The sequence below is a fragment of the Lepidochelys kempii genome, chromosome 5, assembly GCF_965140285.1.
Source record: "Lepidochelys kempii isolate rLepKem1 chromosome 5, rLepKem1.hap1, whole genome shotgun sequence".
NCBI classification, from domain to species: domain Eukaryota; kingdom Metazoa; phylum Chordata; order Testudines; family Cheloniidae; genus Lepidochelys; species Lepidochelys kempii.
In genome coordinates this window covers 82624293-82648301 of record NC_136384.1, presented here as the reverse complement: position 1 = coordinate 82648301, position 24009 = coordinate 82624293, and the positions used below count along the sequence as shown (strand labels likewise).

General features: G+C 37.9%; 1 protein-coding gene across 1 annotated transcript in view; it reads right to left on the bottom strand.

Annotated features, from left to right (window-relative positions):
- ADAMTS19 (ADAM metallopeptidase with thrombospondin type 1 motif 19) overlaps window positions 1-24009 on the bottom strand; it is a 278728-nt gene that overhangs the window by 68160 nt on the left and 186559 nt on the right. Inside the window, exons 11-13 of the mRNA XM_073344873.1 lie at window positions 15883-15984; window positions 10035-10165; window positions 7650-7819 (exon numbers count right to left, since the gene is read on the bottom strand). Coding sequence (XP_073200974.1) covers window positions 7650-7819; window positions 10035-10165; window positions 15883-15984 — 403 coding nt within the window. The remainder of the gene's footprint in view (window positions 1-7649; window positions 7820-10034; window positions 10166-15882; window positions 15985-24009) is intronic.

Here is a 24009-nt window from a genome sequence, read left to right as displayed (position 1 = left end):
GCCACTGCGGTGGTGTTGTCCGAGAGAATCTAGACATGTTGATTGTGGAGCAGAGGCAGGAACGTGTGACAAGTAAGGTGGACCATGCACAGCTCCAGAATGCAGATGTGCATGCATTCTTCTCTGGGAGTCCATGTCCCCTGCGTGGCACGGCCAGCTAAGTGTGCACCTCACCTTGCCAGGGAGGTATCTGTGGTAAGGGTGGCCGTAAGGATGGAGTGGCAAACAGGGTGCCTCTGAGCACCTTGGCAGGATTGGTCCACTAGGTGAGGGAGGTGCAGACACAACTTGGGACATTCTGAATTATCCATTTCAAACCCCACCTATAATTTATACAATACTGATTTGAAAAAGATAGATATAACCTTCTCATACTCTAGTTACCTAACTCCCTTCTCAGTTCATGAATCTTACTTCTGTAGCACCTACTCCAGTGAGGACTACTCCATAAGCGAGGTACTATTCAGCAGAAAGGTGACCGAATGAGGCCCTTTATTATTTGTTAATTTTCCAAATTGAAGAAGTCCATACAGATCCAGAGCCAACTCCTTGAATTACATTTAGATTATCAAACAATAACTTTCCACTTACTGACATGCGCACAATACTGATATTTAAAGTTTAAACTGCCTTCCAGTCTCAGTGGGTGGGTGGTTGACTGGATCGGCAGACTCCCTTGTGCTGCCTGGGTGAGGGGAAAGTCCCACCCTTCTCTCAATCCATGTGGCTATGTTCAGCTTGGAGGGGAAGGGAGAGAGTGAGGTTGAGGTGGGGATAGAGTGGGGCACTTGAATCAATCCCTGAGTGCCCAAATGGCTGGTCTAGAGGAAATGGCTACCCAGGATTGGTTGATGGCCTGCCCCCTCTTCACAGTACAGAAGCCCCTCTTTGGGCTTGGGAGTCAGCAAAGACAGTCATGCTATCACCTGCCATGCATCCCTGTGAGTTAAATGTGGCAGAACTTGGGTCTCCTGGTGTACCATGGAAATAGCCTGATCAAACCCACAGGGGCAGCAGAGGTGCAGAAAGGACCATTCCCTCAGGACAGAATTAACCATTCCTCTGAGGGGTTTTCCACTTCTTCACAGAACCCAGGAGGCCTACTTGGGTGCATAGGACTTTCTGAATTGTTGTAGCTTTCAGTTTGGCCCAGTGCAGGGTTATGGTAGGTGTCCGTTGGCTAGCTCCTAAACCTGAGCACAGGGAAATACAGATGGATGGTAACTCTAGTTTTGTGGAAGATGATGAAATCTCTTGAGATCTAGCAGGGATCATTATCTAGTATGTATCCCTCATCTCTACCCTCATTTGCTTGCATGAGAGGGGAGAGTGATAAAGGGATCTCAACAGCTGACTACAGGACTGGCTCTAGCGACCAGCAAAGCAAGCACTTGCTTGGGGTGGCACATTTCCAGGGGCGGCATTCTGGCCATCCTTTTTTTTTTAAAAAAAAATCCACCAATGTACGGAAAAAAAATAATACATGAAGATCAAAAAAAATCTCCAGTACTAATCTCCAGATAGGAGCATGATGTGAAAAATATCATGTCACGTTGTGACACAGTCACTCATAATGTGAATGTGCGTAAATGTGTAAACATTAACGGTTATTGATTAATTAAATCAGGAATCATGATTACTTGTGTGTACTGTGCTGCCCTATTGGCGCCATTTGCCCCAATTTCCGTGTCACGTCAGTGTCAGCGGTTATACAGCTAAAATGCTGGGACAAAAATGAAAACGATTTTCCGGTGTTGTCTACCGGCAACAAAGAGAGAAACAGCAAAAAATTAGAAAAACTATCTCGTATTTCAAATAAGTATTTTTAAAAAGTTGACAATCAAGAAGAAAGCTCTAAGCAATGCATTGAAAGTGATTATTCATCAACTGATGAAGACCAATCAAACCAAAGATTATCTTTATCAACTGATAAAGATGAACAACAATCTGACCAAAGATTATCTTCACTAACTGATGAAGACAAACAATCACAATCCATCCAAAAATGTACTTCTTCAGCTGAAGAGTTCAGAAACAAAGAACTGTTATCCAAATCTAAAACAGAAGAACAATTAATGGAAGGTGGAGAGACTGACATAGGATTGGATCCAAGTACATGGCCAACAATAATTACTGCTGCAATGCTAATAATTATTGTGAAAAAGGTCCTTCAAAACTAGATCCTACATCTGAATATCCATTTAATTAGTCGAATTGTCAATTTATAACATCCAGTATGAAGAAACAAATGAAAAATGGGGAATAAATTAATAGATCATGGTTCGTGTATTCACAGACCAAAGACGTAGTTTTTTGGTTTTGGATGTCACTATAACTTCCATTGAAGAAAGATTTTATCAGTTTCATGGTCATTATGAAACTTTTGAATTTTTATATGATATTGGAAATATTAAAAATCAGTTTTCCAAAGAAGACCTCATGAAGCACTGCCAAGACCTACATTTAGCACTCAGTACTGATAACACTGCTGACATCGATGGAGTAGAATTGTATGATGAATTCATAGCTTTATCTGAGCTAATACATCCCCAAACTTCTCCTCTAAAAGTATTAGAATTTATAGCAAGAAATGTTTTTTTCACTCCAAACGCTGCTATAGCATTACGCATTCTTTTAAATATTACCAGTATCAGTGGCTTCTGGTGAGCGCAGTTTCTCAAAACTGAAATTACTAAAAAATTATTTGAGGTCCACCATGTCTCAGAATCATTTGTCAGGACTCGAATTAATTTAAATGGAAACTACCATTGCAAAAAATTTACATTTCACTGAATTATTAAAAGACTACGCAAGTATAAAAACCAGAAAAATTCAGTTCATATAAACTCTTTTAATTTATGAGAAACTGGGCGCACCGGAAGATACATTACAGTGTATAGTTGAACCCAAATTGTCTGTAATTGTGATTTTGTTAAAATTAAAAGAGTACGCAAGTAGAAAATTGTTTTATTTCACTAACTACAAATTCTCTGTTTTCATTTTTTAAAAAATTGTAAACAGTCAAAACAAAACAAAAACATTGCAAAATGCCAACGTGTGTAAAAGCAAAAAAAAAAGGGCAGGGGGGAGGCGAAAAATGTTTTTTGCATGGGGCAGCAAAAAACCTAGAGCTGGCCCTGGCTGACTACATCCTTCAGTGACTTAGTGGGCTAGGCCACGGATGTTAGATCTCTTGTTGTAAAGCCATGAATATCTACACTGGACCACAGTTTTTTTGGCAAGGTTTTGGGTGCTGTTCAACCTAGTGTTAATTTAGTTCAGTAAAGTTACAGCCTGCTGCTTAAACCCATGTTCTGTGTGGTGTGTCTTCATTCCCCATGTATTTGTTCAATCTTTAAATTACACTTAATAACTCAGTAATGCTTATGCTGCAAAAGCTATATTGGATATTTCAACTTAAAGTACCTCTGTCAAGCTTTTGATTAACATATAATGCCCACTACAGGCACCACGTTTTATTTGTATGTCAAATACAAGCGTTGAGTGAATCAACACATTACGAACATAGACGGTAGGAAATTAAAAGGTAAAATGACCCTTAGTTTAAATGAAATGGGACCTTGTGAGAGAGACACAGTAAATGAACTATGGGACACCACTTTTTTATGCACATTTCTGTATTCGTTTCTTTTTTTGTGCAGAGCCACTTGTCTTTTTGACAGTTGTACCCCATCTTCATTTTCTGACTGAAGAATTGTGACTTGAAATTTAAATTAAAAGAAGACCCCATGGTTCCAAATTACAACTTGCCTTTAGCGCCATATTTATTATTTCTACAATTTCTCATTTATTTTTCTCTGATTTCTGTTCTTCTTAAATAAAGGGGCTTCATTGATCTTGGAGCCTGAGGCGAGGCAAGGCACAAGGCCATTATATATATATATATATATATAGTTCAATATCTTCATAAATGATCTGGAGGATGGTGTGGATTGCACTCTCAGCAAATTTGCGGATGATACTAAACTGGAAGGAGTGGTAGATACGCTGGAGGGCAGGGATAGGATACAGAGGGACCTAGAAAAATTGGAGGATTGGGCCAAAAGAAATCTGATGAGGTTCAATAAGGATAAGTGCAGGGTCCTGCACTTAGGACGGAAGAACCCAATGCACAGCTACAGACTAGGGACCGAATGGCTAGGCAGCAGTTCTGCGGAAAAGGACCTAGGGGTGACAGTGGACGAGAAGCTGGATATGAGTCAGCAGTGTGCCCTTGTTGCCAAGAAGGCCAATGGCATTTTGGGATGTATAAGTAGGGGCATAGCGAGCAGATCGAGGGACGTGATCATCCCCCTCTATTCGATATTGGTGAGGCCTCATCTGGAGTACTGTGTCCAGTTTTGGGCCCCACACTACAAGAAGGATGTGGATAAATTGGAGAGAGTCCAGCGAAGGGCAACAAAAATGATTAGGGGTCTGGAACACATGAGTTATGAGGAGAGGCTGAGGGAACTGGGATTGTTTAGTCTGCAGAAGAGAAGAATGAGGGGGGATTTGATAGCTGCTTTCAACTACCTGAGAGGTAGTTCCAGAGAGGATGGTTCTAGACTATTCGCAGTGGTGGAAGAGGACAGGACAAGGAGTAATGGTCTCAAGTTGCAGTGGGGGAGGTTTAGATTGGATATTAGGAAAAACTTTTTCACTAGGAGGGTGGTGAAACACTGGAATGCGTTGCCTAGGGAGGTGGTGGAATCTCCTTCCTTAGAAGTTTTTAAGGTCAGGCTTGACAAAGCCCTGGCTGGGATGATTTAATTGGGGATGGGTCCTGCTTTTGAGCAGGGGGTTGGACTAGATGACCTCCTGAGGTCCCTTCCAACCCTGATATTCTATGATTCTATATATGCAATGTAAATATAATATTATACAGTGTAGTGAGATACCACACCCACCTTCATCAAAGAAGAAACTTGGACACCAGACGAAGGTGCAGCACTGAATATATGGAAAAAGATCCTTCCATACTATAGAGATTCCAATTAAAAGAAGTTATAGTTCACAAACTGCAAATTCCCCAGTTGGGAAGCTGTCGAAGATCTTGCATGTCTTGTGTTTGTTTGCACATTTGTGTATGTATTTGTGAACACACAGATAACTTATTCAATTAAACTGTTTTCATCTAAAAATATGATCTCATTTACTCTTTCTTTAATGTATTCTGGAGGGAACCAGTCACACTTACTCTATACCTCTGCCAACTAGTGGGTCATATACAAATGTTAATTTCTTTGAATCCCATTGAAAATATGTACAATTCTTTCAAAAAGAATCTGTTGCTCACATAGTGAGAAACACTGGTAATGTAAGTAAACTGAAATTACATTTGAAGTTGCAGTGTTTAATTAAAACTGGTATTTCTGAGCACCTTGCTGAACAGTGGCACCAATTCAGATATTTCTTTGTATGGAGAATGGAATTTTGGTCCCTCCTCCTGGTAGAGACCTCATTCTGGTCCATGCTTGTTATCCCCAGGGCTCTGGGTCTCCCTCAGCCAGAGAGTCTTCCCTCTCACTTACTGGTTCCCTGGTGTTACCAGGACTCAAGTTCTTGGGGGACTCTCCTGCACTCTTCTGTATAGGAGAGACTCCTCGTGTGCCAAGTTGCAACACCATTTGGCCAAGCTGCCCCACTGTCTGGATGAAAGGGTATCCAGGCCAAATTTGAGTGGTAGTGTGATCTTGTGTGCTAGGTCTCCAATGCCACTCACTGAAATTTGCCCAGGCCGCTCCTCTGTCTCCACAGAGGGGCTGCTGGGTCAAATTTCAGTGGCATTGCAACCAGACAGCTTGAGTGATGCTCCAGATTGCTCCAGCAGCAGCTGTACTGATTTACTACAGGACCACTGGTTAAAAGTGGTCACACCATACCCTAAGCTCTGCAGCCTATAAAACTTTGAGTAACTGCAAAAACCTTGGGGAGGGCATTCACTTCCCCTGCTCCTCAACTGGGACAACTGCAGCTGAACAGTGACAGGATTTGTGACCCCAGCTGTACAGGGAACCCTTGACAGAAAACATAAACCAGTCTCCATCTTATGTTTTAGAAATAGCATAAGGAAATATTTGTTAGTACAACAGGGATTTTTAAAAATATACCAGGAAGTAAAGTTCTTCCCTTGAATGTATATCAATGTATAAACATAAATAAAATGAGTTTATAGCCCTCAACTTTGACTGTGGAAAGCCCAGTCTTATAAATGTTACCTCTGCTGGAGATGGTGCTAGAAGGAGGCCGTAGCCAATCAGAAACCACCATGATAGATAAGAAGGATTGCCTACTTCTTCTAAGGGGGAATTCAGGGTGAAGCTGGAACAGGTGAGGAGCTCCTCAGTCCTAACCCAAAGTCTTCGGCCTGGGCCTAACCATCAGACTGCATCTTCAGTTAGGCAGTGTGACAAACTGATTATTTTCGTTGTGAGATTTAAATGCCCAAGCAGCTAAATTTTGAGTTTAATCTTACTTACTGTTAAAGGACCACTAAAAAGCTCACTGCATGAGATGCTTTGCTCTTGGCAAGCTTTGACAGTCACCTTTGAGCAAACAATTCATCAGAATAAATTTGTGAGTGACCTCAGAACTTCAGCACTTAGCAAATCAAAAAGGTTATTTTAAGATGTAGGTACATAATTCTTTCTGACATGGATGATTGCTGTTAATAAGAATGATTCTGACATTTTCTTTTAATGTTGCATTATAAATTGCAATAAAGCATTTCTAAATGATCTCACACCTCAGAATGAGTTTTAATACGCAATAATTATTGCATGAGTAAGTCATATGTTTATCAACAGTTGATTTATTTTAAAAATGGCTTTTGTAACTCAATTCCTCAAGTTAATTTCTTTGAAGAAAATACAATATGACAAAATTTAAAGGAAATTCAGTATAATAGCAGCTATCATCCACATTCCTAGCACAGACTCGGGTAGAATATTTTCTTTTCTGGGCCGTCAATATTTTGTGCTAACTTTAGCTTTACAGATATCATAAACATTTGGTATCGCTCTTTCCTTGGTGAGTATACACTTCAAGGTAATAAGGAACATTGTTTCATTGTACCAATGCATGCAATATTCCGAATGGTTGCTGTCTAGATTTATAAGAAACTGACCCAAGTCCAAAATATACATTAGACATTGGATTCTGCCAAATCCAGCACAAGGTATCTAGGGTGCTAAATGTTAAAGCCACGCCCCTCCATTTCTCTGAAATCAATGCCAGCTACAGGATCGCCACTCTCTCTTCAACTGTGTAACTGGATGTGTAACCAAGGTAGGCAAGTTTTAACATCTTGATGATGTTCCGCTAGAAATGTGTGCTTATGGAAGACTTTACACTATTTCTTTTTGCATTTGTGCCATTGATATTTCATTTTATGGAAGATGTGTTCATTGGGAAGGTCAACTTCAATATAAAGATGAGACAAAAGCCTGTGGACATACGTGAAACTGCCATTAGCATGATGGAAGAGCAGTAAAATTTAAATGATTCAATATGGAACTTATTTTTAAGCTTGAGCTTGATGAATTATAATTTTCTTTTTTTATATTGCTTTCTAAATGGACATTATGATATTGGATCTAATACATAGAACTACATCACAAGTTAAATGGGTTATAGTTTACTTTTACCTTCATCTATAACAGCCTGCCACTGGAATACATGCTTCTGATATGAAGGTCTGACAGCAAAGGCCTGACATTGCCAGTCCCTGAACGTAGGCATTCCAGCAGGACAAGAAGGATTCTCACATATTTTGTATTGTATTCTGGGTCCATGACAATCTCCTTCAGGACCTGACCTAGAGAAGATGGAACAGACATGTCTTTTATTTGTTGGTGACATTCTGCCAAACCCTGAAAACACAGTCCACATCATTCAGTCTATATAAAAAGTTGCTTTAACAGACAGACATCTTTTGATGAAATACATTGTTTATCTTAAAAACACATTTAAAAAATCACCAACTACAAAATGAAACTTAAAAAAACTTTGACTTCTGTTTTTCATCAATTCTCTTAAGAAAGATATACAAATTCCAAATTTTCATTTAGACCTAGGAACAGATGAAGAGGGACGTTCAGCCCAGGTATTCAAGACAGGTTATTATAGACCTCCAGCTGCTTTTTTCAATATAATTCAGATGATTTTTTTCAGCTCCTGATTGAGCCAAAGTTGAGTCTAAATCATCAAGGAATGGGCACAACACTTGCATGTACTTTAAATTTACAGCTTTCTGCAATTTACTGGTGCACTGTTACAGTTCCCCTCCCTCCCCCGCCCACACATACTTTCTTCTGGCCTTTCAGTTGTTCCTATGGGTGCTAATTATGGAAGAGCAATAGCAGACTGCAGAAACTGGAGAGTATGCAATTATTGGAAAATCTTGCCTGGAAAACTAGTGAAAATGAAATTAAGACATCCCTAAGTACTGGAAATAGCTTATAGGCATCTTATAATACAGCTAGAAGTGACATTCAGGTGAGAGGGAGCTCGGGAAGAATTTTGCACATGGCAAAAAAGGCTTTTCTGTCAGAATACCTTGTTCAGTACACCCATTTCCATGTTTTCCTCATCTTCGATTTTACAAACTCCTCTGTCCATTTATCTCTATCTCTAGTATGTTTCTCCTCTCTTTTTCTCCATCTTTTTCCGTCTTCCCACTTATGTTACCCATTCCTGTTCTCGCTACTTCCCTCCCCACTATTTCTCTTCTTATACTCCTTTCCTATCAAGGGAAAAATGGTGTTGATCAATTGAGAGGGGACAGTATTTTTTTAGCCATAGGTTTAGAGTTCTGGGGTGAAATCCTGGCTCCAATGAAGTCAGTGGTTAAACACTCCTTGCCTTCAATGTGGTAACTTTTTTTGTTTGTTTTTGTTCATACCTATTTAACTTAAATGCTTGTGAAAACTGTTGAGAGGAAAGATCTCTCTGTGAAAGGTTTAAGCATCTGTCCAATTGAGGGTAAGACAATTCCCAGTCCAGTTCTCATCTCCTTCAAAGACTCCTCCAGCAAACAGATGGAGGACAAGACCTAATATTCTGGATATTTTTTTCAGGTGAAAAAAAATTAAAAGGCCTGAACTCACTTATTTTTTCCTTTGTAGGTCACCTTTAAAATAAACTTGTATTCTTTGATACAGTACTTCCAGAAAACTTTACAATAGGTCCAACTTTGCTGCTCTCACTATACTTTTGCACCGCGGAAGCTGGTGATAGCAACAATGAAGACCAAGCTTCCCCTCACCCTGTTATAGTTATCATAAGCAGAGCTGTGCAAACAATCAAAAATGTTTTTCATTAATATTTGTTTGATTTTAAAATGAATTGTTTCAACTATGTTTGTTCCTGGTATATTTGCTATTAACAAACATTCTCGTACATGAGTTTCCTGTCAGGAATGTTCATGGAAATAACAAAATGTAAGTGACTACTGGAAAATATTTAGGGAGTGTGAACTTCTGTTTGTAAAGTGTTGCAACAGAAACCTCATGGTAAAAGATCTCTTCCCTGGTTGGATGAGCAAAAACATAAAAAGTGGTTTGTGTATGCAATCAAAAGTAAAAAAAACCAGCTCAAATCTCAGATGTTGAGTTCTCACAAAGAACTGACTGTGCACAATCTCCAGAGGAAGAATAGTTTGCTAAAATTAGTCAGAAAATTAGTTTGAAAAAGAAATAGCTTACAATTTTATTTTAGTTATGTCCTCGTAGAAACAGAGGAAAAAATAATATAATAATTTATTCACTGAATTTTTTTTTTAGGTCTCATGGCAAGTTTACATAAATAAATCTCCTGCTGTTTCTTAGCAAGACAAACTCATGTGCCCCATTTTTTTGGGGGAAGGTTGATCTTCCCAAACCCTAGAAATCTCCTATTTCCCATTATTCAGTATTTATGGAAAAAGAAGAATTGTATACATTTAGCACAGCTGTGTATGACCAGGTTTGACTACAGTTAAACATTACTGAGAAATTCTATAGCACAGAAAAGGAAAATGGAACTTTTTTTACCCAGTGCATTCGCGCTGTCGACTGCTGATTCCAGTGTTGCAAGTTCTGCTGCAAGTGCTCCATGTGCTCCACTCTCCGTCCAGATATTCAGGAAAAGATGTTCTACTGGTACATTCTCCAGCCTTACACCACTATGCCAAAAGTCAACTCTCAGGTGAATAAATCAAGGCACATCCAAAATAACTCACTGTCTTCCATTTGCACTGGTAGCACAGCATAAGCAGGGCTTATTGAACACACTCTTAAAAACATCAAGGCAAAGAAAATACTGGGAATTTAGGGCCTGTTCGAACTCCCCTTAAAATCAATAGAATTTTTCCACTGATGTCCATGATAGTTTCACTTGGTCCTTACTGCATAAAACACGCCATTATCGACTTCAAGATCATTTGACTTACCCTACCATTCAACTACTCCAAAAAAGCACTGAAGTGAGGAGGATGAAAGTCAATACAGCTGAGAGATAATCCATATCTATCTATATCAATACACTTATATGAAGTGCTGGGCTTGATGCATACATTCACATGTATTTCTGCAAATTATAATGAAAACTGATGTAATGTAGCACACAAATTTTAGGGTAAATGGGACTTTATTGATAATGGGAGGTAGGAATGCCCTGCTTAGCTTTCGGAATATTTTGGGTGGAATCCTGGCCCTAGTAAAGTCAATGGAAGTTTCAATAGGGCCAGGATTTCACCTGTTGTATTTCTATACATATACATCATTTGCCAGGAGAGGACAACTATAATTCTCCTCTCATTTATCTGCTGTGTAATACACTGTAACAGTAAATCATCCGTTAGATTTAGCTTTCAATTTTAGTTTTATAAGTAGTGTCCAGCTGCCATGGAGATAAGCACATTACAAGTGTGTATATATATAACTTTGCAGAGTAGATAAATGGAATATCCCTCCCCCTCCACACACTTAAAATACACACACATATATAATGTCCCTATCATCATGGTATCTGGGCACCAGTGGCAAAACTAAAATTCAGAGCAAACTTTTTCAGAAATAGGACCTCAATATTTCACTCTCCAAGAATGAACATTTTGGAACAAGTTATACACTTGATAGGGTGCATATGATAGGATGCAGCCTTTGTGTTTATTAACTTTTGATCTTTTAGTATGGGTCTTCAGAACTGTATCCCTTCCATCGTATGAAGCTAAATGTTCAAAGGGGACGTGTTTGGGCAAAAATTAACTTTTTCACAAAACTAGTAATTTCTGTGCTACTGTCTGAAGATGGCTCAGAAATCAATTTAGGAAGCCAAAGTTATCATTCACTTTAGAAGAAATAATATGTGCTCTTGAGCTTCCTGAGAAATCACAAGGGAGTTGTCTGGTTACATACCTTTCTGCTAATTCAGAAATACAAATGAAAATCCATCATCCAGTGCATCATGTGGATTTGTGACCTTCACTGGGGGATTTGTGGGATTACACTCATTGAGAAACAGTTTTTCCTTTATGACAGATATAATATTGATAATATTCTTTACTTAATTGTTTCAGAACACTATCATGTATGTAAGAAACATAGTCGCATAGAAATTAGTGGTACATGAGAGGTGCACAATGTAGTAAAATAAAAGGCTTGCCACAGGCTAACTTTGAAAAAAGGTAAAATCTGCATATCACAAAACATAAATAAATCCCTTCTGCAAAATGCAGTAATAGATATTGTTCAGCTATACAAGATGGGGCAAGTACAGATAACAGTTAATAACTTTTCTTTTATCATCTTTTCAGTAGTGTATGAGCAATTTGTACTAATGGTAGTCTCCATGACAAATACAAACATCAATACTCAAACCAGTACTCTTTTACCTACTAATAAAAAGTTGTATAAACTTCTTTTTGACTGTACCCACAGTGGTGTATTTGCTGGATTCTATGGTTCAGATCCAAAGCTGATGTAAATGTACTTAATCCTCATTGACTTAATGGGGATGTTATGCTAATTTATGCCATCTGAGAATCTGGCCCAGTATATTTTGTAATTGTAACAGGTACTAAATAATAAGAATAGGAATAGCATAATGACTACTGAATTTCAGTGGCATCAGTGACTCATCAAATATTTCTTTTCATTCTGAGTACTGAGCTAATGTCCTAGAAAGCCGTCAGTGTATACTGTGCTTCTGGAAAGGACATTTTTCAGATGAAACACACAAAGGCCTTGACTATCTGCGGTCATGAAATATCTGTGTAATTTAGCACAAGGTTACTTTCGTTACTCCCAGTGTAATTCCCAGTTGGGGGTAATCTTAAATTTCAACTTAAATTTTGTCACTTTCTGTCCTAAAGTGTCGTGCAGTGATGTTGGTGGAGTTATACCATATGGTTACAACATCCTGAGATGACTGTATTTCTGTTAGATTAGCAACTTCTATATATGGAAACTGAAATGCTTGGGGATGCCTCTGGTTAAAAATGCCCATGTACATATAAATAGGCTTGGGATAATTCAATTTTTAATATAATTTTGACAGATAATATTGATGTTTATTTTTAAGAAATTTTAGATATTTATCAATTATAAATTTTCACGGTGTGCAAAATTATGGGTGAAGCACTTTTCTCCCAATTTTTACCTATTTAAATGTTCATTGTTGCAGGAAATTATGGGGAGTCAGACAATAATTATTTAGTGGCAGTAGATGTTGAGATTCAAAACATTTAAAGTTTTATAATCATCAAAACACAAATTGTCAATGTCACATGTCAAAATATACACATCAATATCCTTAAATCAAACTCTAATACATTTTCAGGCACCATTTTTCTTACTTTGCCTATCTGTAAATTTCAGTTATTATTAATGGAAATATGTTTTCATCTGTGCATGTGTACAATGAAATTAACATTTACTGACATATACCAACAAAAATCTAATCCTTCCAAGCTTATATATAAAAGTAGATATATTACCATAGATCTATGGGGTAAAAGGGACTCTCCAGGGACTGTATCTGTACTAGGTAGAGGCTGAGGAATGCTCACAAATCCTTCACTTACAGAACAATTTAATCAGGATGAGCATGAAACAAGACAGACTGAGTAAATGAAATCCCCATCACCTCCTAAATGAAGGAATGTTGTACAACAATACAACACTGTCATGCTCTGAGCAAAACAGAGTAGGACTGACTAATGAATATGAAACTCATCTTGGACCGTGACAATGGAAAGAAGAACCTTTCCTAGTCCAGTAAGATAATTATGATGTTTCAGGGATGTCTGCTTACTTCATTCTGCTAGATGTGTCTTCCACCCCACACTGCTCCTTGTTCTAGACCTAGTCTCCTCCTCCTGCCCATCTTGCCTCATTATCCCAATCCAAGTCCCTCTACCCTTAGCTCTATATGACAGTCTCTCCCCAGGTCCCTCGGCTCCACATCCCAACCCCCATGCCTAGCTCTTTGTCCCAGTCTTCCCCCAACACCTGTGGCCCCTTCTCCCAGTGTCCCCACAGCAACCCTCCATGCTTGGACCACTCAGCATTCCAGTCAGACTTCTTCTTTCTCCATGCTGTGTTGGCCCCACATGGTAACACTGAGAGCACCAGATAGAAAGGCTCTTTTCCACTGTCCAGTGCCATAGCAGCCCCCGGCTGCTCGAAGGAGGAATTGCTGAGAATGTTCTGCTCATCCCTTGCAGCATGCTCAGTACAGGGAGAATTTAGATGCTAAATGCTAACAAATCTCTACTGAGCACATGAGAACTGGGATTTTTAGAGGCACATAGTTTGACCAAATTTGAGCCGATTTTGATGAGGATGGCAATGGGCACATCCCTTGTACCAGTGACCCCTCTGACAAATTGAAATTCCCTGTTTCAAAGAATAGAAGCTCTACAGCTTATCCGTTAAATGGTTGCAAGGATTCTTTTAACAAAGGCAAAACAATGTATTTTTCCTAATTTTATTCTGAGAACTGGCTAAACCATTTTTGCCGAAATTTTCCAAAATATTTAACATGAGGTAGACACCTAGCATGGAAAATTTCATTCTGAACAGTTAAAGGTTGGCAAAGTTAAAAGCAACAGAAAATAAGGTCTTACAGTGGAAACTGTCAGGCAACATTAGTATAGCTGACCCTGCACCACTTATAATATAGCCTTAAGGCTCTCTCCTCTCAATACATGATGGATTTATACATATATTTCTCTTTTCTCAGAAAAGAATACTACCTTTATCAAGAAATAGTAGTAGTTTTAAAATATTAAATAGGCTACACAAGTCTAGTTTGCCAGTATCATTAGGGTACACAATCTCATTATTCCAGTGGAACAAAAATAAATAATGGTTTGTTCCCAATGTACACCACTGAAACTATCTGAATACTTTATCTTATTCTGTTTATGATTTTGTTTGGTTTTTAGATGACAAAAACTGTCCTTGGCTCAATGTTTTATGATTCAAAGAGCAAATTATCCCTTAGGGAGACTGCACGGGGGCTGGCAGTTTAATACCACAAGAAAAGCAAGATATATGAATGTTTCTGTGCTGTTTATTACTTTTTTCTAAAAAGAGAGTTGGCTTACACACTTGGCCTCCATTTATTGTGATAGCGCACATTTGGCAAAGGCCCTCCGAAGCATAAAAGCTGTTGATGGACATTTAACAGAAGTCTCACTTTAAGTGACCATTTCATTTCTTTGTTGATGAGTTCTTTAGGAAATCTGTCATTCTTTTAGGTGCTCTGACACTTTAAAACTTCTTTGAAATAAACCTCTTCTGTAGTAATTTGTATACAGTAATTCTGTACTGGTTCTTTGCATGAAATTAATTCTAGTAAGTAGTGTTTCTGAGTGTCTGAAAATTCATATTTCAGCTTAAAAATAAAGTACTGAAACAATGTAACAATGACATTCCATTGATAAAATATATTACAAAAAGCAGAATTAGCTTTAAACAAAAATGGTGCAAATGTGAAAACATATTTTGGCTTGGTTAAGTTAGAGATTTTTCACTCTTCATAGGGATAAATACCTTTTCCCCACACACAAGCAAGCTGCTGATCTACACAAATTATTTAATTAGGCATATGCATATGTGTATTCTCCCCATCCCCAAAATATTCATACTGTATATAGAAAAAACCTATTTTTCTGATACTAATCAGAATAAAGAGTAACTGTAATGGACTCTTTCAAACGTCTATTAATCTCCTTTCTAAAACTGTTATATCTTCAGTATAATTATGTTTTATTTCAGGTGTGCACAATAAATAGGGGCATATAGTTGATCAGATCTGTTTATTTGACAACCTGAGACACTACTGATTGGGAAAATCTAAAAATTATTCACTGGTACATTTTATATTTTCCCTTTATGTTAAACGTAAATGACACTCAATTATGTATTGCCAGTCAAAATAGTGTTTTGGTTTTGAGGTTGGTAATTTATGTTAAAATATTCAAAAATGACCCTACAGTTATTATACAGTTTGTATAAGGTCCACAGAACTGGATAGTGTTCATATTACATTTTTTTTTGTAGTGAAATTCATTTGTATAGTGACATTGATTTATTTATATTCTGAACTGTTGTGAGAAACCAATAAAGACATGCTAAAACTATGAAGTGTATTTGCATGTACAGTGATAAAACTATCCCTATTGTATACTATGTTAATGTTATATTAATAACAGTTATTCCCAGAAATATCTAGTTATATACTCTTTCCTAAAATTTACAAATTAAAATGATTCATCTCAGATTTAAAAGTAATGTGTGTGCAATTTTTCAGAACAATTTCCAAAATTTAATCACAATAAATTAATTGCTGCACTACTTCCATTAGTTACAGTAGGAAAATCAGTGGTCATACCTTTCCAGTGTCACAGTCTGTTCCATCCATTGGTGGATCCAGTTTAGTTCTGCACTCCTTCTCACCTTCCACTTTACACCACAACCCAGTGCAAATAACATGCTGAAAAACAAACATACATTGCTAAGGACAGAGGACTTAAATGACTGTATATATGTAGTCCATTAATTTCATCAGGAAGTTGCTGGTTTGGTGGCACTGAAGTATATACAGAGTTAAACATCAACAAAAATTGTGGAGATAGTATGCAGCAAATCCTGGATGCACTCCCCTTGGGCACGGACACAGTGGAACAAGTCCAGTTGTGCTGTTGGAGTGGGGGACGGATTCCAGGAGCCTGTGTACAGGGTCACAACCCTTAAATGTTGTCAGACTGATACAGGTAGTATCAGGCAAGGCAAGGTGGATCTACCACTATATTGATCAACTGACTTAGAGGTAGCTGTAGATGGTGTGCTATAGCCACAGTCTGAAATGAGGACTCTGTTTTCACCCACCAGTGCATAGCTCAGCTATTTGACCTATGGGCTGGAGCCCCATAGTGCACATGGACAAAAAACAGGTAGGTTAAAGGGGGAATAGTGATATACTTCTTTCTCCACAAAACTCAGAGCTTCTTAAGAATTAAGAGAGCTAATAGTTTATTCCATTATTATTTTACCACTCATTCAAGCATGGAAAGGAAAGGAAACTAGCACTGTCATTAGAAATGAAAGTATGCCTTAGAAATCAGTGAAGTGTTAGGTTGTGTGTGTATATATATAACTTGTCAATTATGTTCACCAGAGGGCTTGGAGAATGAAGTAGAATAGACTTTACTTAAAGGTGTAAAACTGAAAAGCTAAATGTGTGGGGCAACCAAGTTAGTAAGCACATTTAAATAGTTTTTCCTGCTATTGTAAAATTAATCTAATACTTCCTAGTGTGAATCATTTTAGAACACCACAGAATCTACTGCAGTGACAATCTCAAAGAATGATCTATTTTGGTAGCTCTCCAACAAACCAGAATATGCCAGGAAGTCTTCACAGATGAAAATAAAAAAGAATTTTTAGGTTAAGTAAAATTTATTTTCCTACTGAATATCCCACACGGGTCAATAGGGCATTCAGCTCATAAATGCTTATGTCAATTTTAATTTTAGCATTGCAGTTCACCCTTAAATTAAATATGAATTTTCTAACACAGTCGAGACTGAAGTGAGTTTTCAAAACCCAAGTGAATATTTGTAAAACTTCTGCTATTGCTTGAATAATATAGAAAACATTTATTCAGACACTATTAGGCTCCCTGATGACTTCCTCAAATGCTCCCTGTTCACTCCATCCCAATGGTTCCTGCTTCCTGATGTACTTCCATTCCTTCATAATCCTCTCTCCCTTGGAAGCAATTCAATACTCAACTGATTCTTGCATTCACATAGAATGGATATCAAATAAGATAACAAGGCAAATTATGGTTTTTCACTAAGGGGTCATAAAATGTTAAATGTTATAGATGGAAAGAACAGTTGGTCCTTCAGTCCATCCTCTAGCTTCAGGAGAGGACAGTTTTTATTTTTCCCTGAAAGGAAGTCCAGCCATGAACATTGCTGCCTATTGTAATTCCTCAATCACTCCCAGAAGCCCCTTCTATTTGTCCCTACAGAGAAATTACAAGGCTGCCTTATCCTCAAGAGAGAGGAATCAAGTTCAGAATTGTAACTTCCTTCCCCCTCTCCCTATTTTGTTCCCCCCCGCCCACCTGGAAACCAGATGAAAGCAAACAGGGCCAGCTGTGGCTGGATCACTGCCTGGGGGTTATTGCTTGTGCAATCTGATGCCCACAAAATATGGACAGTGCAGGGGCAAGAAAGATCAGGAGACACAGGGGGATAAAAGAAACGGATCAGCACCAGGTTCTCAAAATCCAGGGCCACTAGAAGACAAGATGTGCTCTGTCTGTCTTAAATTCTTTATTATGCTGGCAAAATTGAATAATAGTTTCTGGTCTTTGATATGATGCATGAAAAATGTGTTTATATTATGTTTTATAAATGAAATGATACCCTGAAAAAACCTCACTGTAAGGGAAATATCATTTAATAAATGTTTGTATCTGGGCCAGGGCATAGGAGTACCTGCAAATGTCAATGTGTGTCTAGTATGTAAAGATGTCAGTAGTAATATCTTACAAAATGAAGAGACTTATGTCAGTAGGTCAGAGAATTGTACAGAAATAAAGGTTAGGATGACAATGACCTAAATTTATCCCCGGTGTATTGCCAATGGACTTACACCTACGAAGAAACTGACCTAATAAGACATCATATGTTTATAAATAACTCATAAAAACTCTAAAAGAATGTTAGAGCTGGCCCTAGCCTAAATACTTATCCATCTTACAATGTAATTTGTTTTATGGTTTAAGGTCCAAAGAGAAAACCTAACTTTGCATTTCTAAAACTAAGTTTTAAGCAAGCTTTTTTTTAAGCTCATAACTGTAAAGGAAGCACTAAAGTTAGGAACAAGCATTCCAGGCCAATTTCTGAAGATTATGCCGATAAGGCAGCCATCAGGCCTTCTGCTGTTATAGTCCTATTCCAAGTAAGAAATGGGAGAAAAGGGAATAGTGAGCTCAGTTCAACCTCACTGGAGCACGGATATAGGTAAACTGACAATAACAATGAAATCAAAACAAGACTTCCTATACCGTTCATAGCTCAGATAAGAGCCTTATTTGTATTTTATATCCTGGATCCACATACCTAAATGACTACATTGGAGGAAACAGTTCTCCAAGATTTCAAGATACAAAATCCAAAGTCCTTCCCTTTTAGAAAATCTTTTACCCCTTTTAACTTTCAGCTTGTAACCAAAGAACTTCAAGTACATAGGAATGCAAAGCTGGCTGACATTGACCATAAATCATAAAAGATTGACTTCCAATCTTAAAAGATGTATGACCACATTTACATAGGTCTTTTTGGTGCCTAAATATGCAGATAGGTTTCTAGTTACAAAAATACCTAAGCAGCTTGTAAGTCAATGGCAGTTAGGTGCCTATCCAGTTTAGATGCTTTTTAAAATCTCACTAGATGTCTACCTGCCTCTAGGCACCTAAATACCTTTGTAAATAGCCTGTGGCCCTTAACCCCCACCACCTAAACTTATCTTAGAGAGAGGATGTAACCAATTTAGATGGCCATTGCACCTAAAATCAACTCCTAGGTTCACTCCCTTCCTTTTCACTACATTTTTTATAAGAGGTAAACAAATTACTAAGCACATTTACATTAGAGAAAAAGAACACACACACAAAAAATGTTTGATGTATTCTAACTGGGAATTAGGATACATTAAGATGACTCTGATATTTAACTCCACCTTTGGGCCTTTATCAAAGGCCCTTATGAACTGACCAACCCAAGAACACGCAGGCCTCCGATAATGCCTAATATTGGCAGAATTGTCAATTGTCTCTCTTGCCCACTAAGCTTCACCAAAGATGTCAGGTGATCTCCTGTTATTAAAGCCACATGGATGGCTTTTTTAGCTCTATGCCTGCTTTCAGCTACCAAGACCAGTCTCTCATCAGCCACTTCTTTAGAAACTGGCCTAGATTTTAAATCAAACAAATTCTCTCTTATTCTTACCTACTTATTAAAAGGTAGGTAGAGTATTAGTGCCTTTGGCAGCCACACTAGAAAATCACTTGGTTTCATATACAGATTTCTTTAAATTTGATTTAGAAAATCAAAGATTTTTTAAAATGCACACACCCACACAATTATGTGATGGTATTATAAACATCTTAATAGATCTGAATACCAAAAATACATTGGTCATTCTGAATTTAGCTGACAGAAATGTTAAAACAAGTTGGTAATGTTGCATCTCCTAATGTATCGATACCTAAATTCCATGCAAATTACAAGAGTAGTCTCACTAACTTCAGCTCAAGCATCTTGTAAAGGGAAATCATGCCTCACCAATCTACTAGAACTCTTTGAGGGGTCAACAAGCATGTGGACAAGGGGGATCCAGTGAATATAGTGTATTTAGATTTTCAGAAAGCCTTTGACAAAGTCCCTCCCCAAAGGCTCTTAAGCAAAGTAAGCTGTCATGGGATAAGAGGGAAGGTTCTCTCATGGATTGGTAACTGGTTAAAAGATAGGAAACAAAGGGTAGGAATAAATGGTCAGTTTTAAGAATGGAGAGAGGTAAATAGTGGTGTCCACCAGGGGTCTGTACTGGGACCAGTCCTATTCAACATATTCATAAGTGATCTGGAAAAAGTATAAACAGTGAGGTGCCAAAATTTGCAGATGATATAAAACTACTCAAGATAGTTAAGTCCCAGGCAGAGTGCAAAGAGCTACAGAAGGATCTCTCAAAACCGGATGACTGGGCAACAAAATGGCAGATGAAATTCAATGTTGACATAATCCCAAGTTTCAGAGTAGCAGCCATATATAAAATGATGGGGTTTGAATTAGCTGTTACTACACAAGGAAGAAATCTTGAAGTCATTGTGGATAGTTCTCAGAAAACATCCACTCAATGTGCAATGGCAGTCAAAAAAGTGAACAGAATGTTGGGAATCATTAAGAAAGGGATCGATAATAAGACAGAAAATATCATATTGCCTCTATATAAATCCATGGTACTCCCACATCTTGAATACTGCATACAGATGTGGTCGCCCCATCTCAAAAATGATATATTGGATTTGGAAAAGGTTCAGAAAAGAGCAACAAAATTATTAGGGGTATGGAACAGCTGCTGTATGAGGAAAGTTTAATAAGCCTGGGACTTTTCAGCTTCGAAAAGAGACGACTAAGGGGGAAAATGATAGAGGTCTATACAATCATGACTGGTGTGGAAAAAGTAAATAAGGAAGTGTTATTTACTCCTTCTCATAACACAAGAACTAGGGGCCTCCAGATGAAATTAATAGGCAGCAGGTTTAAAACAACAAAAGGAAGTATTTTTTCATACAATACCCAGTCAACCTGTGGAACTCCTTGCCAGAGGATGTTGTGAATGCCAAGACTATAACAGTGTTCAAAAAAGAACTAGATAAATTCATGGAGGATAGGTTCATCAATGGTGTCCCTACCCTCTGTTTGCCAGAAGATGAGAATGAGCAACAGGGAATGGATCACTTGATGATTCCCTGTTCTGTTCATTCCCTCTCAGGCACCTGTCATTGGCTACTATCAAAAGAGAGACTACTGGGCTAGATGGACCTTTGGTCTGACCAAGTACAGCCATTCTTATGTTCTTATCTTCTTAGACCTCCACCTCTCCAGACAAATTTACAAGCAGTGGGGTAGTGATGAGCTGGGTTGGGTTTGATGGGGTTTCCCCTTGAAGAATACTAGGGGTTCCCTGGCCCATCCGAACCAATTGTAACCTATTTAGTGTCAGGTTGTACCACAGATTACTACTCTGACTCTAACTGGCTGGGAGGGAGCTTTACTGTCCCCCTTCCATTTTTTAAGGCTGAGCTGTGGGAGGAGCAAAACACTATTCAGACTCTCTTCCTACTCGCAGCAGGATTTCCCTTCCCACCTATGCTCTGGGGGTGGAGGGGGGTGGTTAGCAGGGGAAGAGCCTAGGAAAAGCAGTCGGTCCTTTTCTTGGAATATTGTATGTGTGCTAATGACCAAATTGGATGTTGTTATGTGGACTAACCATTGCATTTTCTTTTCTGTTTGGGCTATGCCAGAATTTCATATTTCAGTATGTCACATTGCAACTTTGGGGTCCTACGGAGTCTTTACAGTGGCATGAATTTATCTGGGCAGGGATGGTAGAGAGGGCATATAGCTCCCAAAATTGTGATTCTTTGTTGTTGGGGCTAAGAGACTCACCCACAAAACTTTGCTGAGGTCTGACTCAGTGATGGTTCTAATCCTTTTGACGGGGGAAGTGTGGGCCTGGGTGAGCTGGACAGTTTATCAGATGAGATAGCTGTTTGACCTAGGGATCCATCAGTTAGGACAAAGGGTGGCTTAGCATGATTGGCCTGAAAGGATCCAGCCACCTTCTCCTTCAAGGATTATATTACACCCTCCCACCCCTTTCATTTATGTCATTTATGTTTATTTAACAAAGCTGCACCCTCCTATAGCAAAATTATCCATAGTTTGTGAAATGTCTTTTTTGGGGATCCACTGGGCAATAACTGCACTGATAGGATGAGTAGGATACAGCTTACAACTGCTTTCAGTAGGATACCAATTTATGTACTTGGCTCTTGAAAAGGCCTAGAAAACTGACCTCTCTATTACATTAAAACCTATCCATTTGAATTATCTTTTGGTGTCTGGCCTTATTTTACCTGAGTTAACACAAAGGTCATTTTTTATTGTTCATCAAACAATCTTGATGATGCATAAATTACATCATGCTAATCTCACAATTTGAAGCAAACTGTAAGTATATAAGAATATACTCCCATACTTATGTGCACTTGCTATTACTGCAGATTAGTATTTATTTATTAATTTATTTATATTTATATTAATATTTATTAATCAGTGAAGTCCATGCTGTACATCAGACTATACCCCGAAGAGAAACAACACCTTCAGAGATTAAGAGGAAACAGATAATTGAGAATCTTTTCAAATGGTGACAGTGATGGTATAATATTGACTCAGGTAACATAGAGGACTAATAGCACAGAGAAAATGAGGCACGTAATAGAGGATTTGTGGATACACATATGAGATATGATGTGTGAAATATTTGATATACAACCCTAAGAGCCATACAAAATACACACTACAAGAAAAAAGCAAACCGATTTTTTTTAACTGAGCTAAAGTCTGTTAATATCTTCTGGAAGAATGCATCTAACCTAAAGTCTATAGCATGGATACACATGGTCTGTTCAACCCATAAGGAATTAGGTGTGACATTGAAAAAGTGTAAATATTGTGCTTGTTTTAAAATATTTAATATCTTCATTAGCTACTTGGTAGGTGCCATTTAACCACTTCAGATGGTACTACTAGCAGCACTGGAAAGAATTAGCTATGCTTATTTAATTCCCTGCAGTATTTCATGATTTCCTAGCATCATTATACATTTCATTCATAATTTACAAATTATTTTAATGTAGTTTTGATATCTAAACTGTACATTTTTAGCTATTTTTGCTTTTGTTTTTGCATACAATAAACATAAAGAAAGTATTCAGCATATCACACAGAATGAAAGCTCTTTGACAACAATATGCTTTAGACTTTCTCAGGTTTCTCAGATTAAATAAATCCTGATATTTCCTGCTGACATTTGATTTAAGTATGTAAGTTGAAAGAACAATCAGGATTAAAGTTTTACACTGGAAAGTTTGTGTGTCAGACCATCTTTCCTAACTCTTCAGGACATATGGTCTACTCTGCACAAAAGTGAAAGGTTTACTCGTATTTACAGTTGCACTTTTACCACTGAAGTAATGCAGTTAGAATTTTTAAAAACAAAAATCCAAGACTTCTCTGACATTTTAGGATTTTGCATGTGTGGGGGCAAATCATGTAAAACAGCTGAACACTTCACTGGGAACTTTAAGTGCTGCCAGTTAAACCATCATTGCAAGGGAGGCTAATAGAAAGCTGGAGTTCAGCAACAACACTGTAGTGAAACACAAACCAGAGCACTGAACTTTGAGTCAGAACTTCACTCTTCTGGGTGTGAAACTCTCTCTTTTCCCCAACTTGGACTGTTAAGTTATGATTACAACGTTTAGTTCTAACACAGTATGTTCCCTCTCTGGTACATCGTTATCGCAGTACAAGAGAAGTTAAAATTATTTGGACTAACAATGGGAAATAAGATTTATTTGAGGATATAAAATAATACTGGTGACACTTGATTTTTATAAACTATACATTAATTACCTATTTATATAGTGCAATAACAATGTACAACAAAAAAGTGATGCCAAACTAAACAGAGATTTCCCCTTTCAAAAGGACTTATGAGGCATCCATTCTAACAGCAAAACCTTGCATATTACAAAACAAACAACATAACAAATACAGAAACAGTGTGGCAGGGGTCACTGTGACTGGAACATTTCACAGAACAGTTGGCTTTTCTGGAGGTTTTTGAAGGAAAAACGAGTGAGGAATAT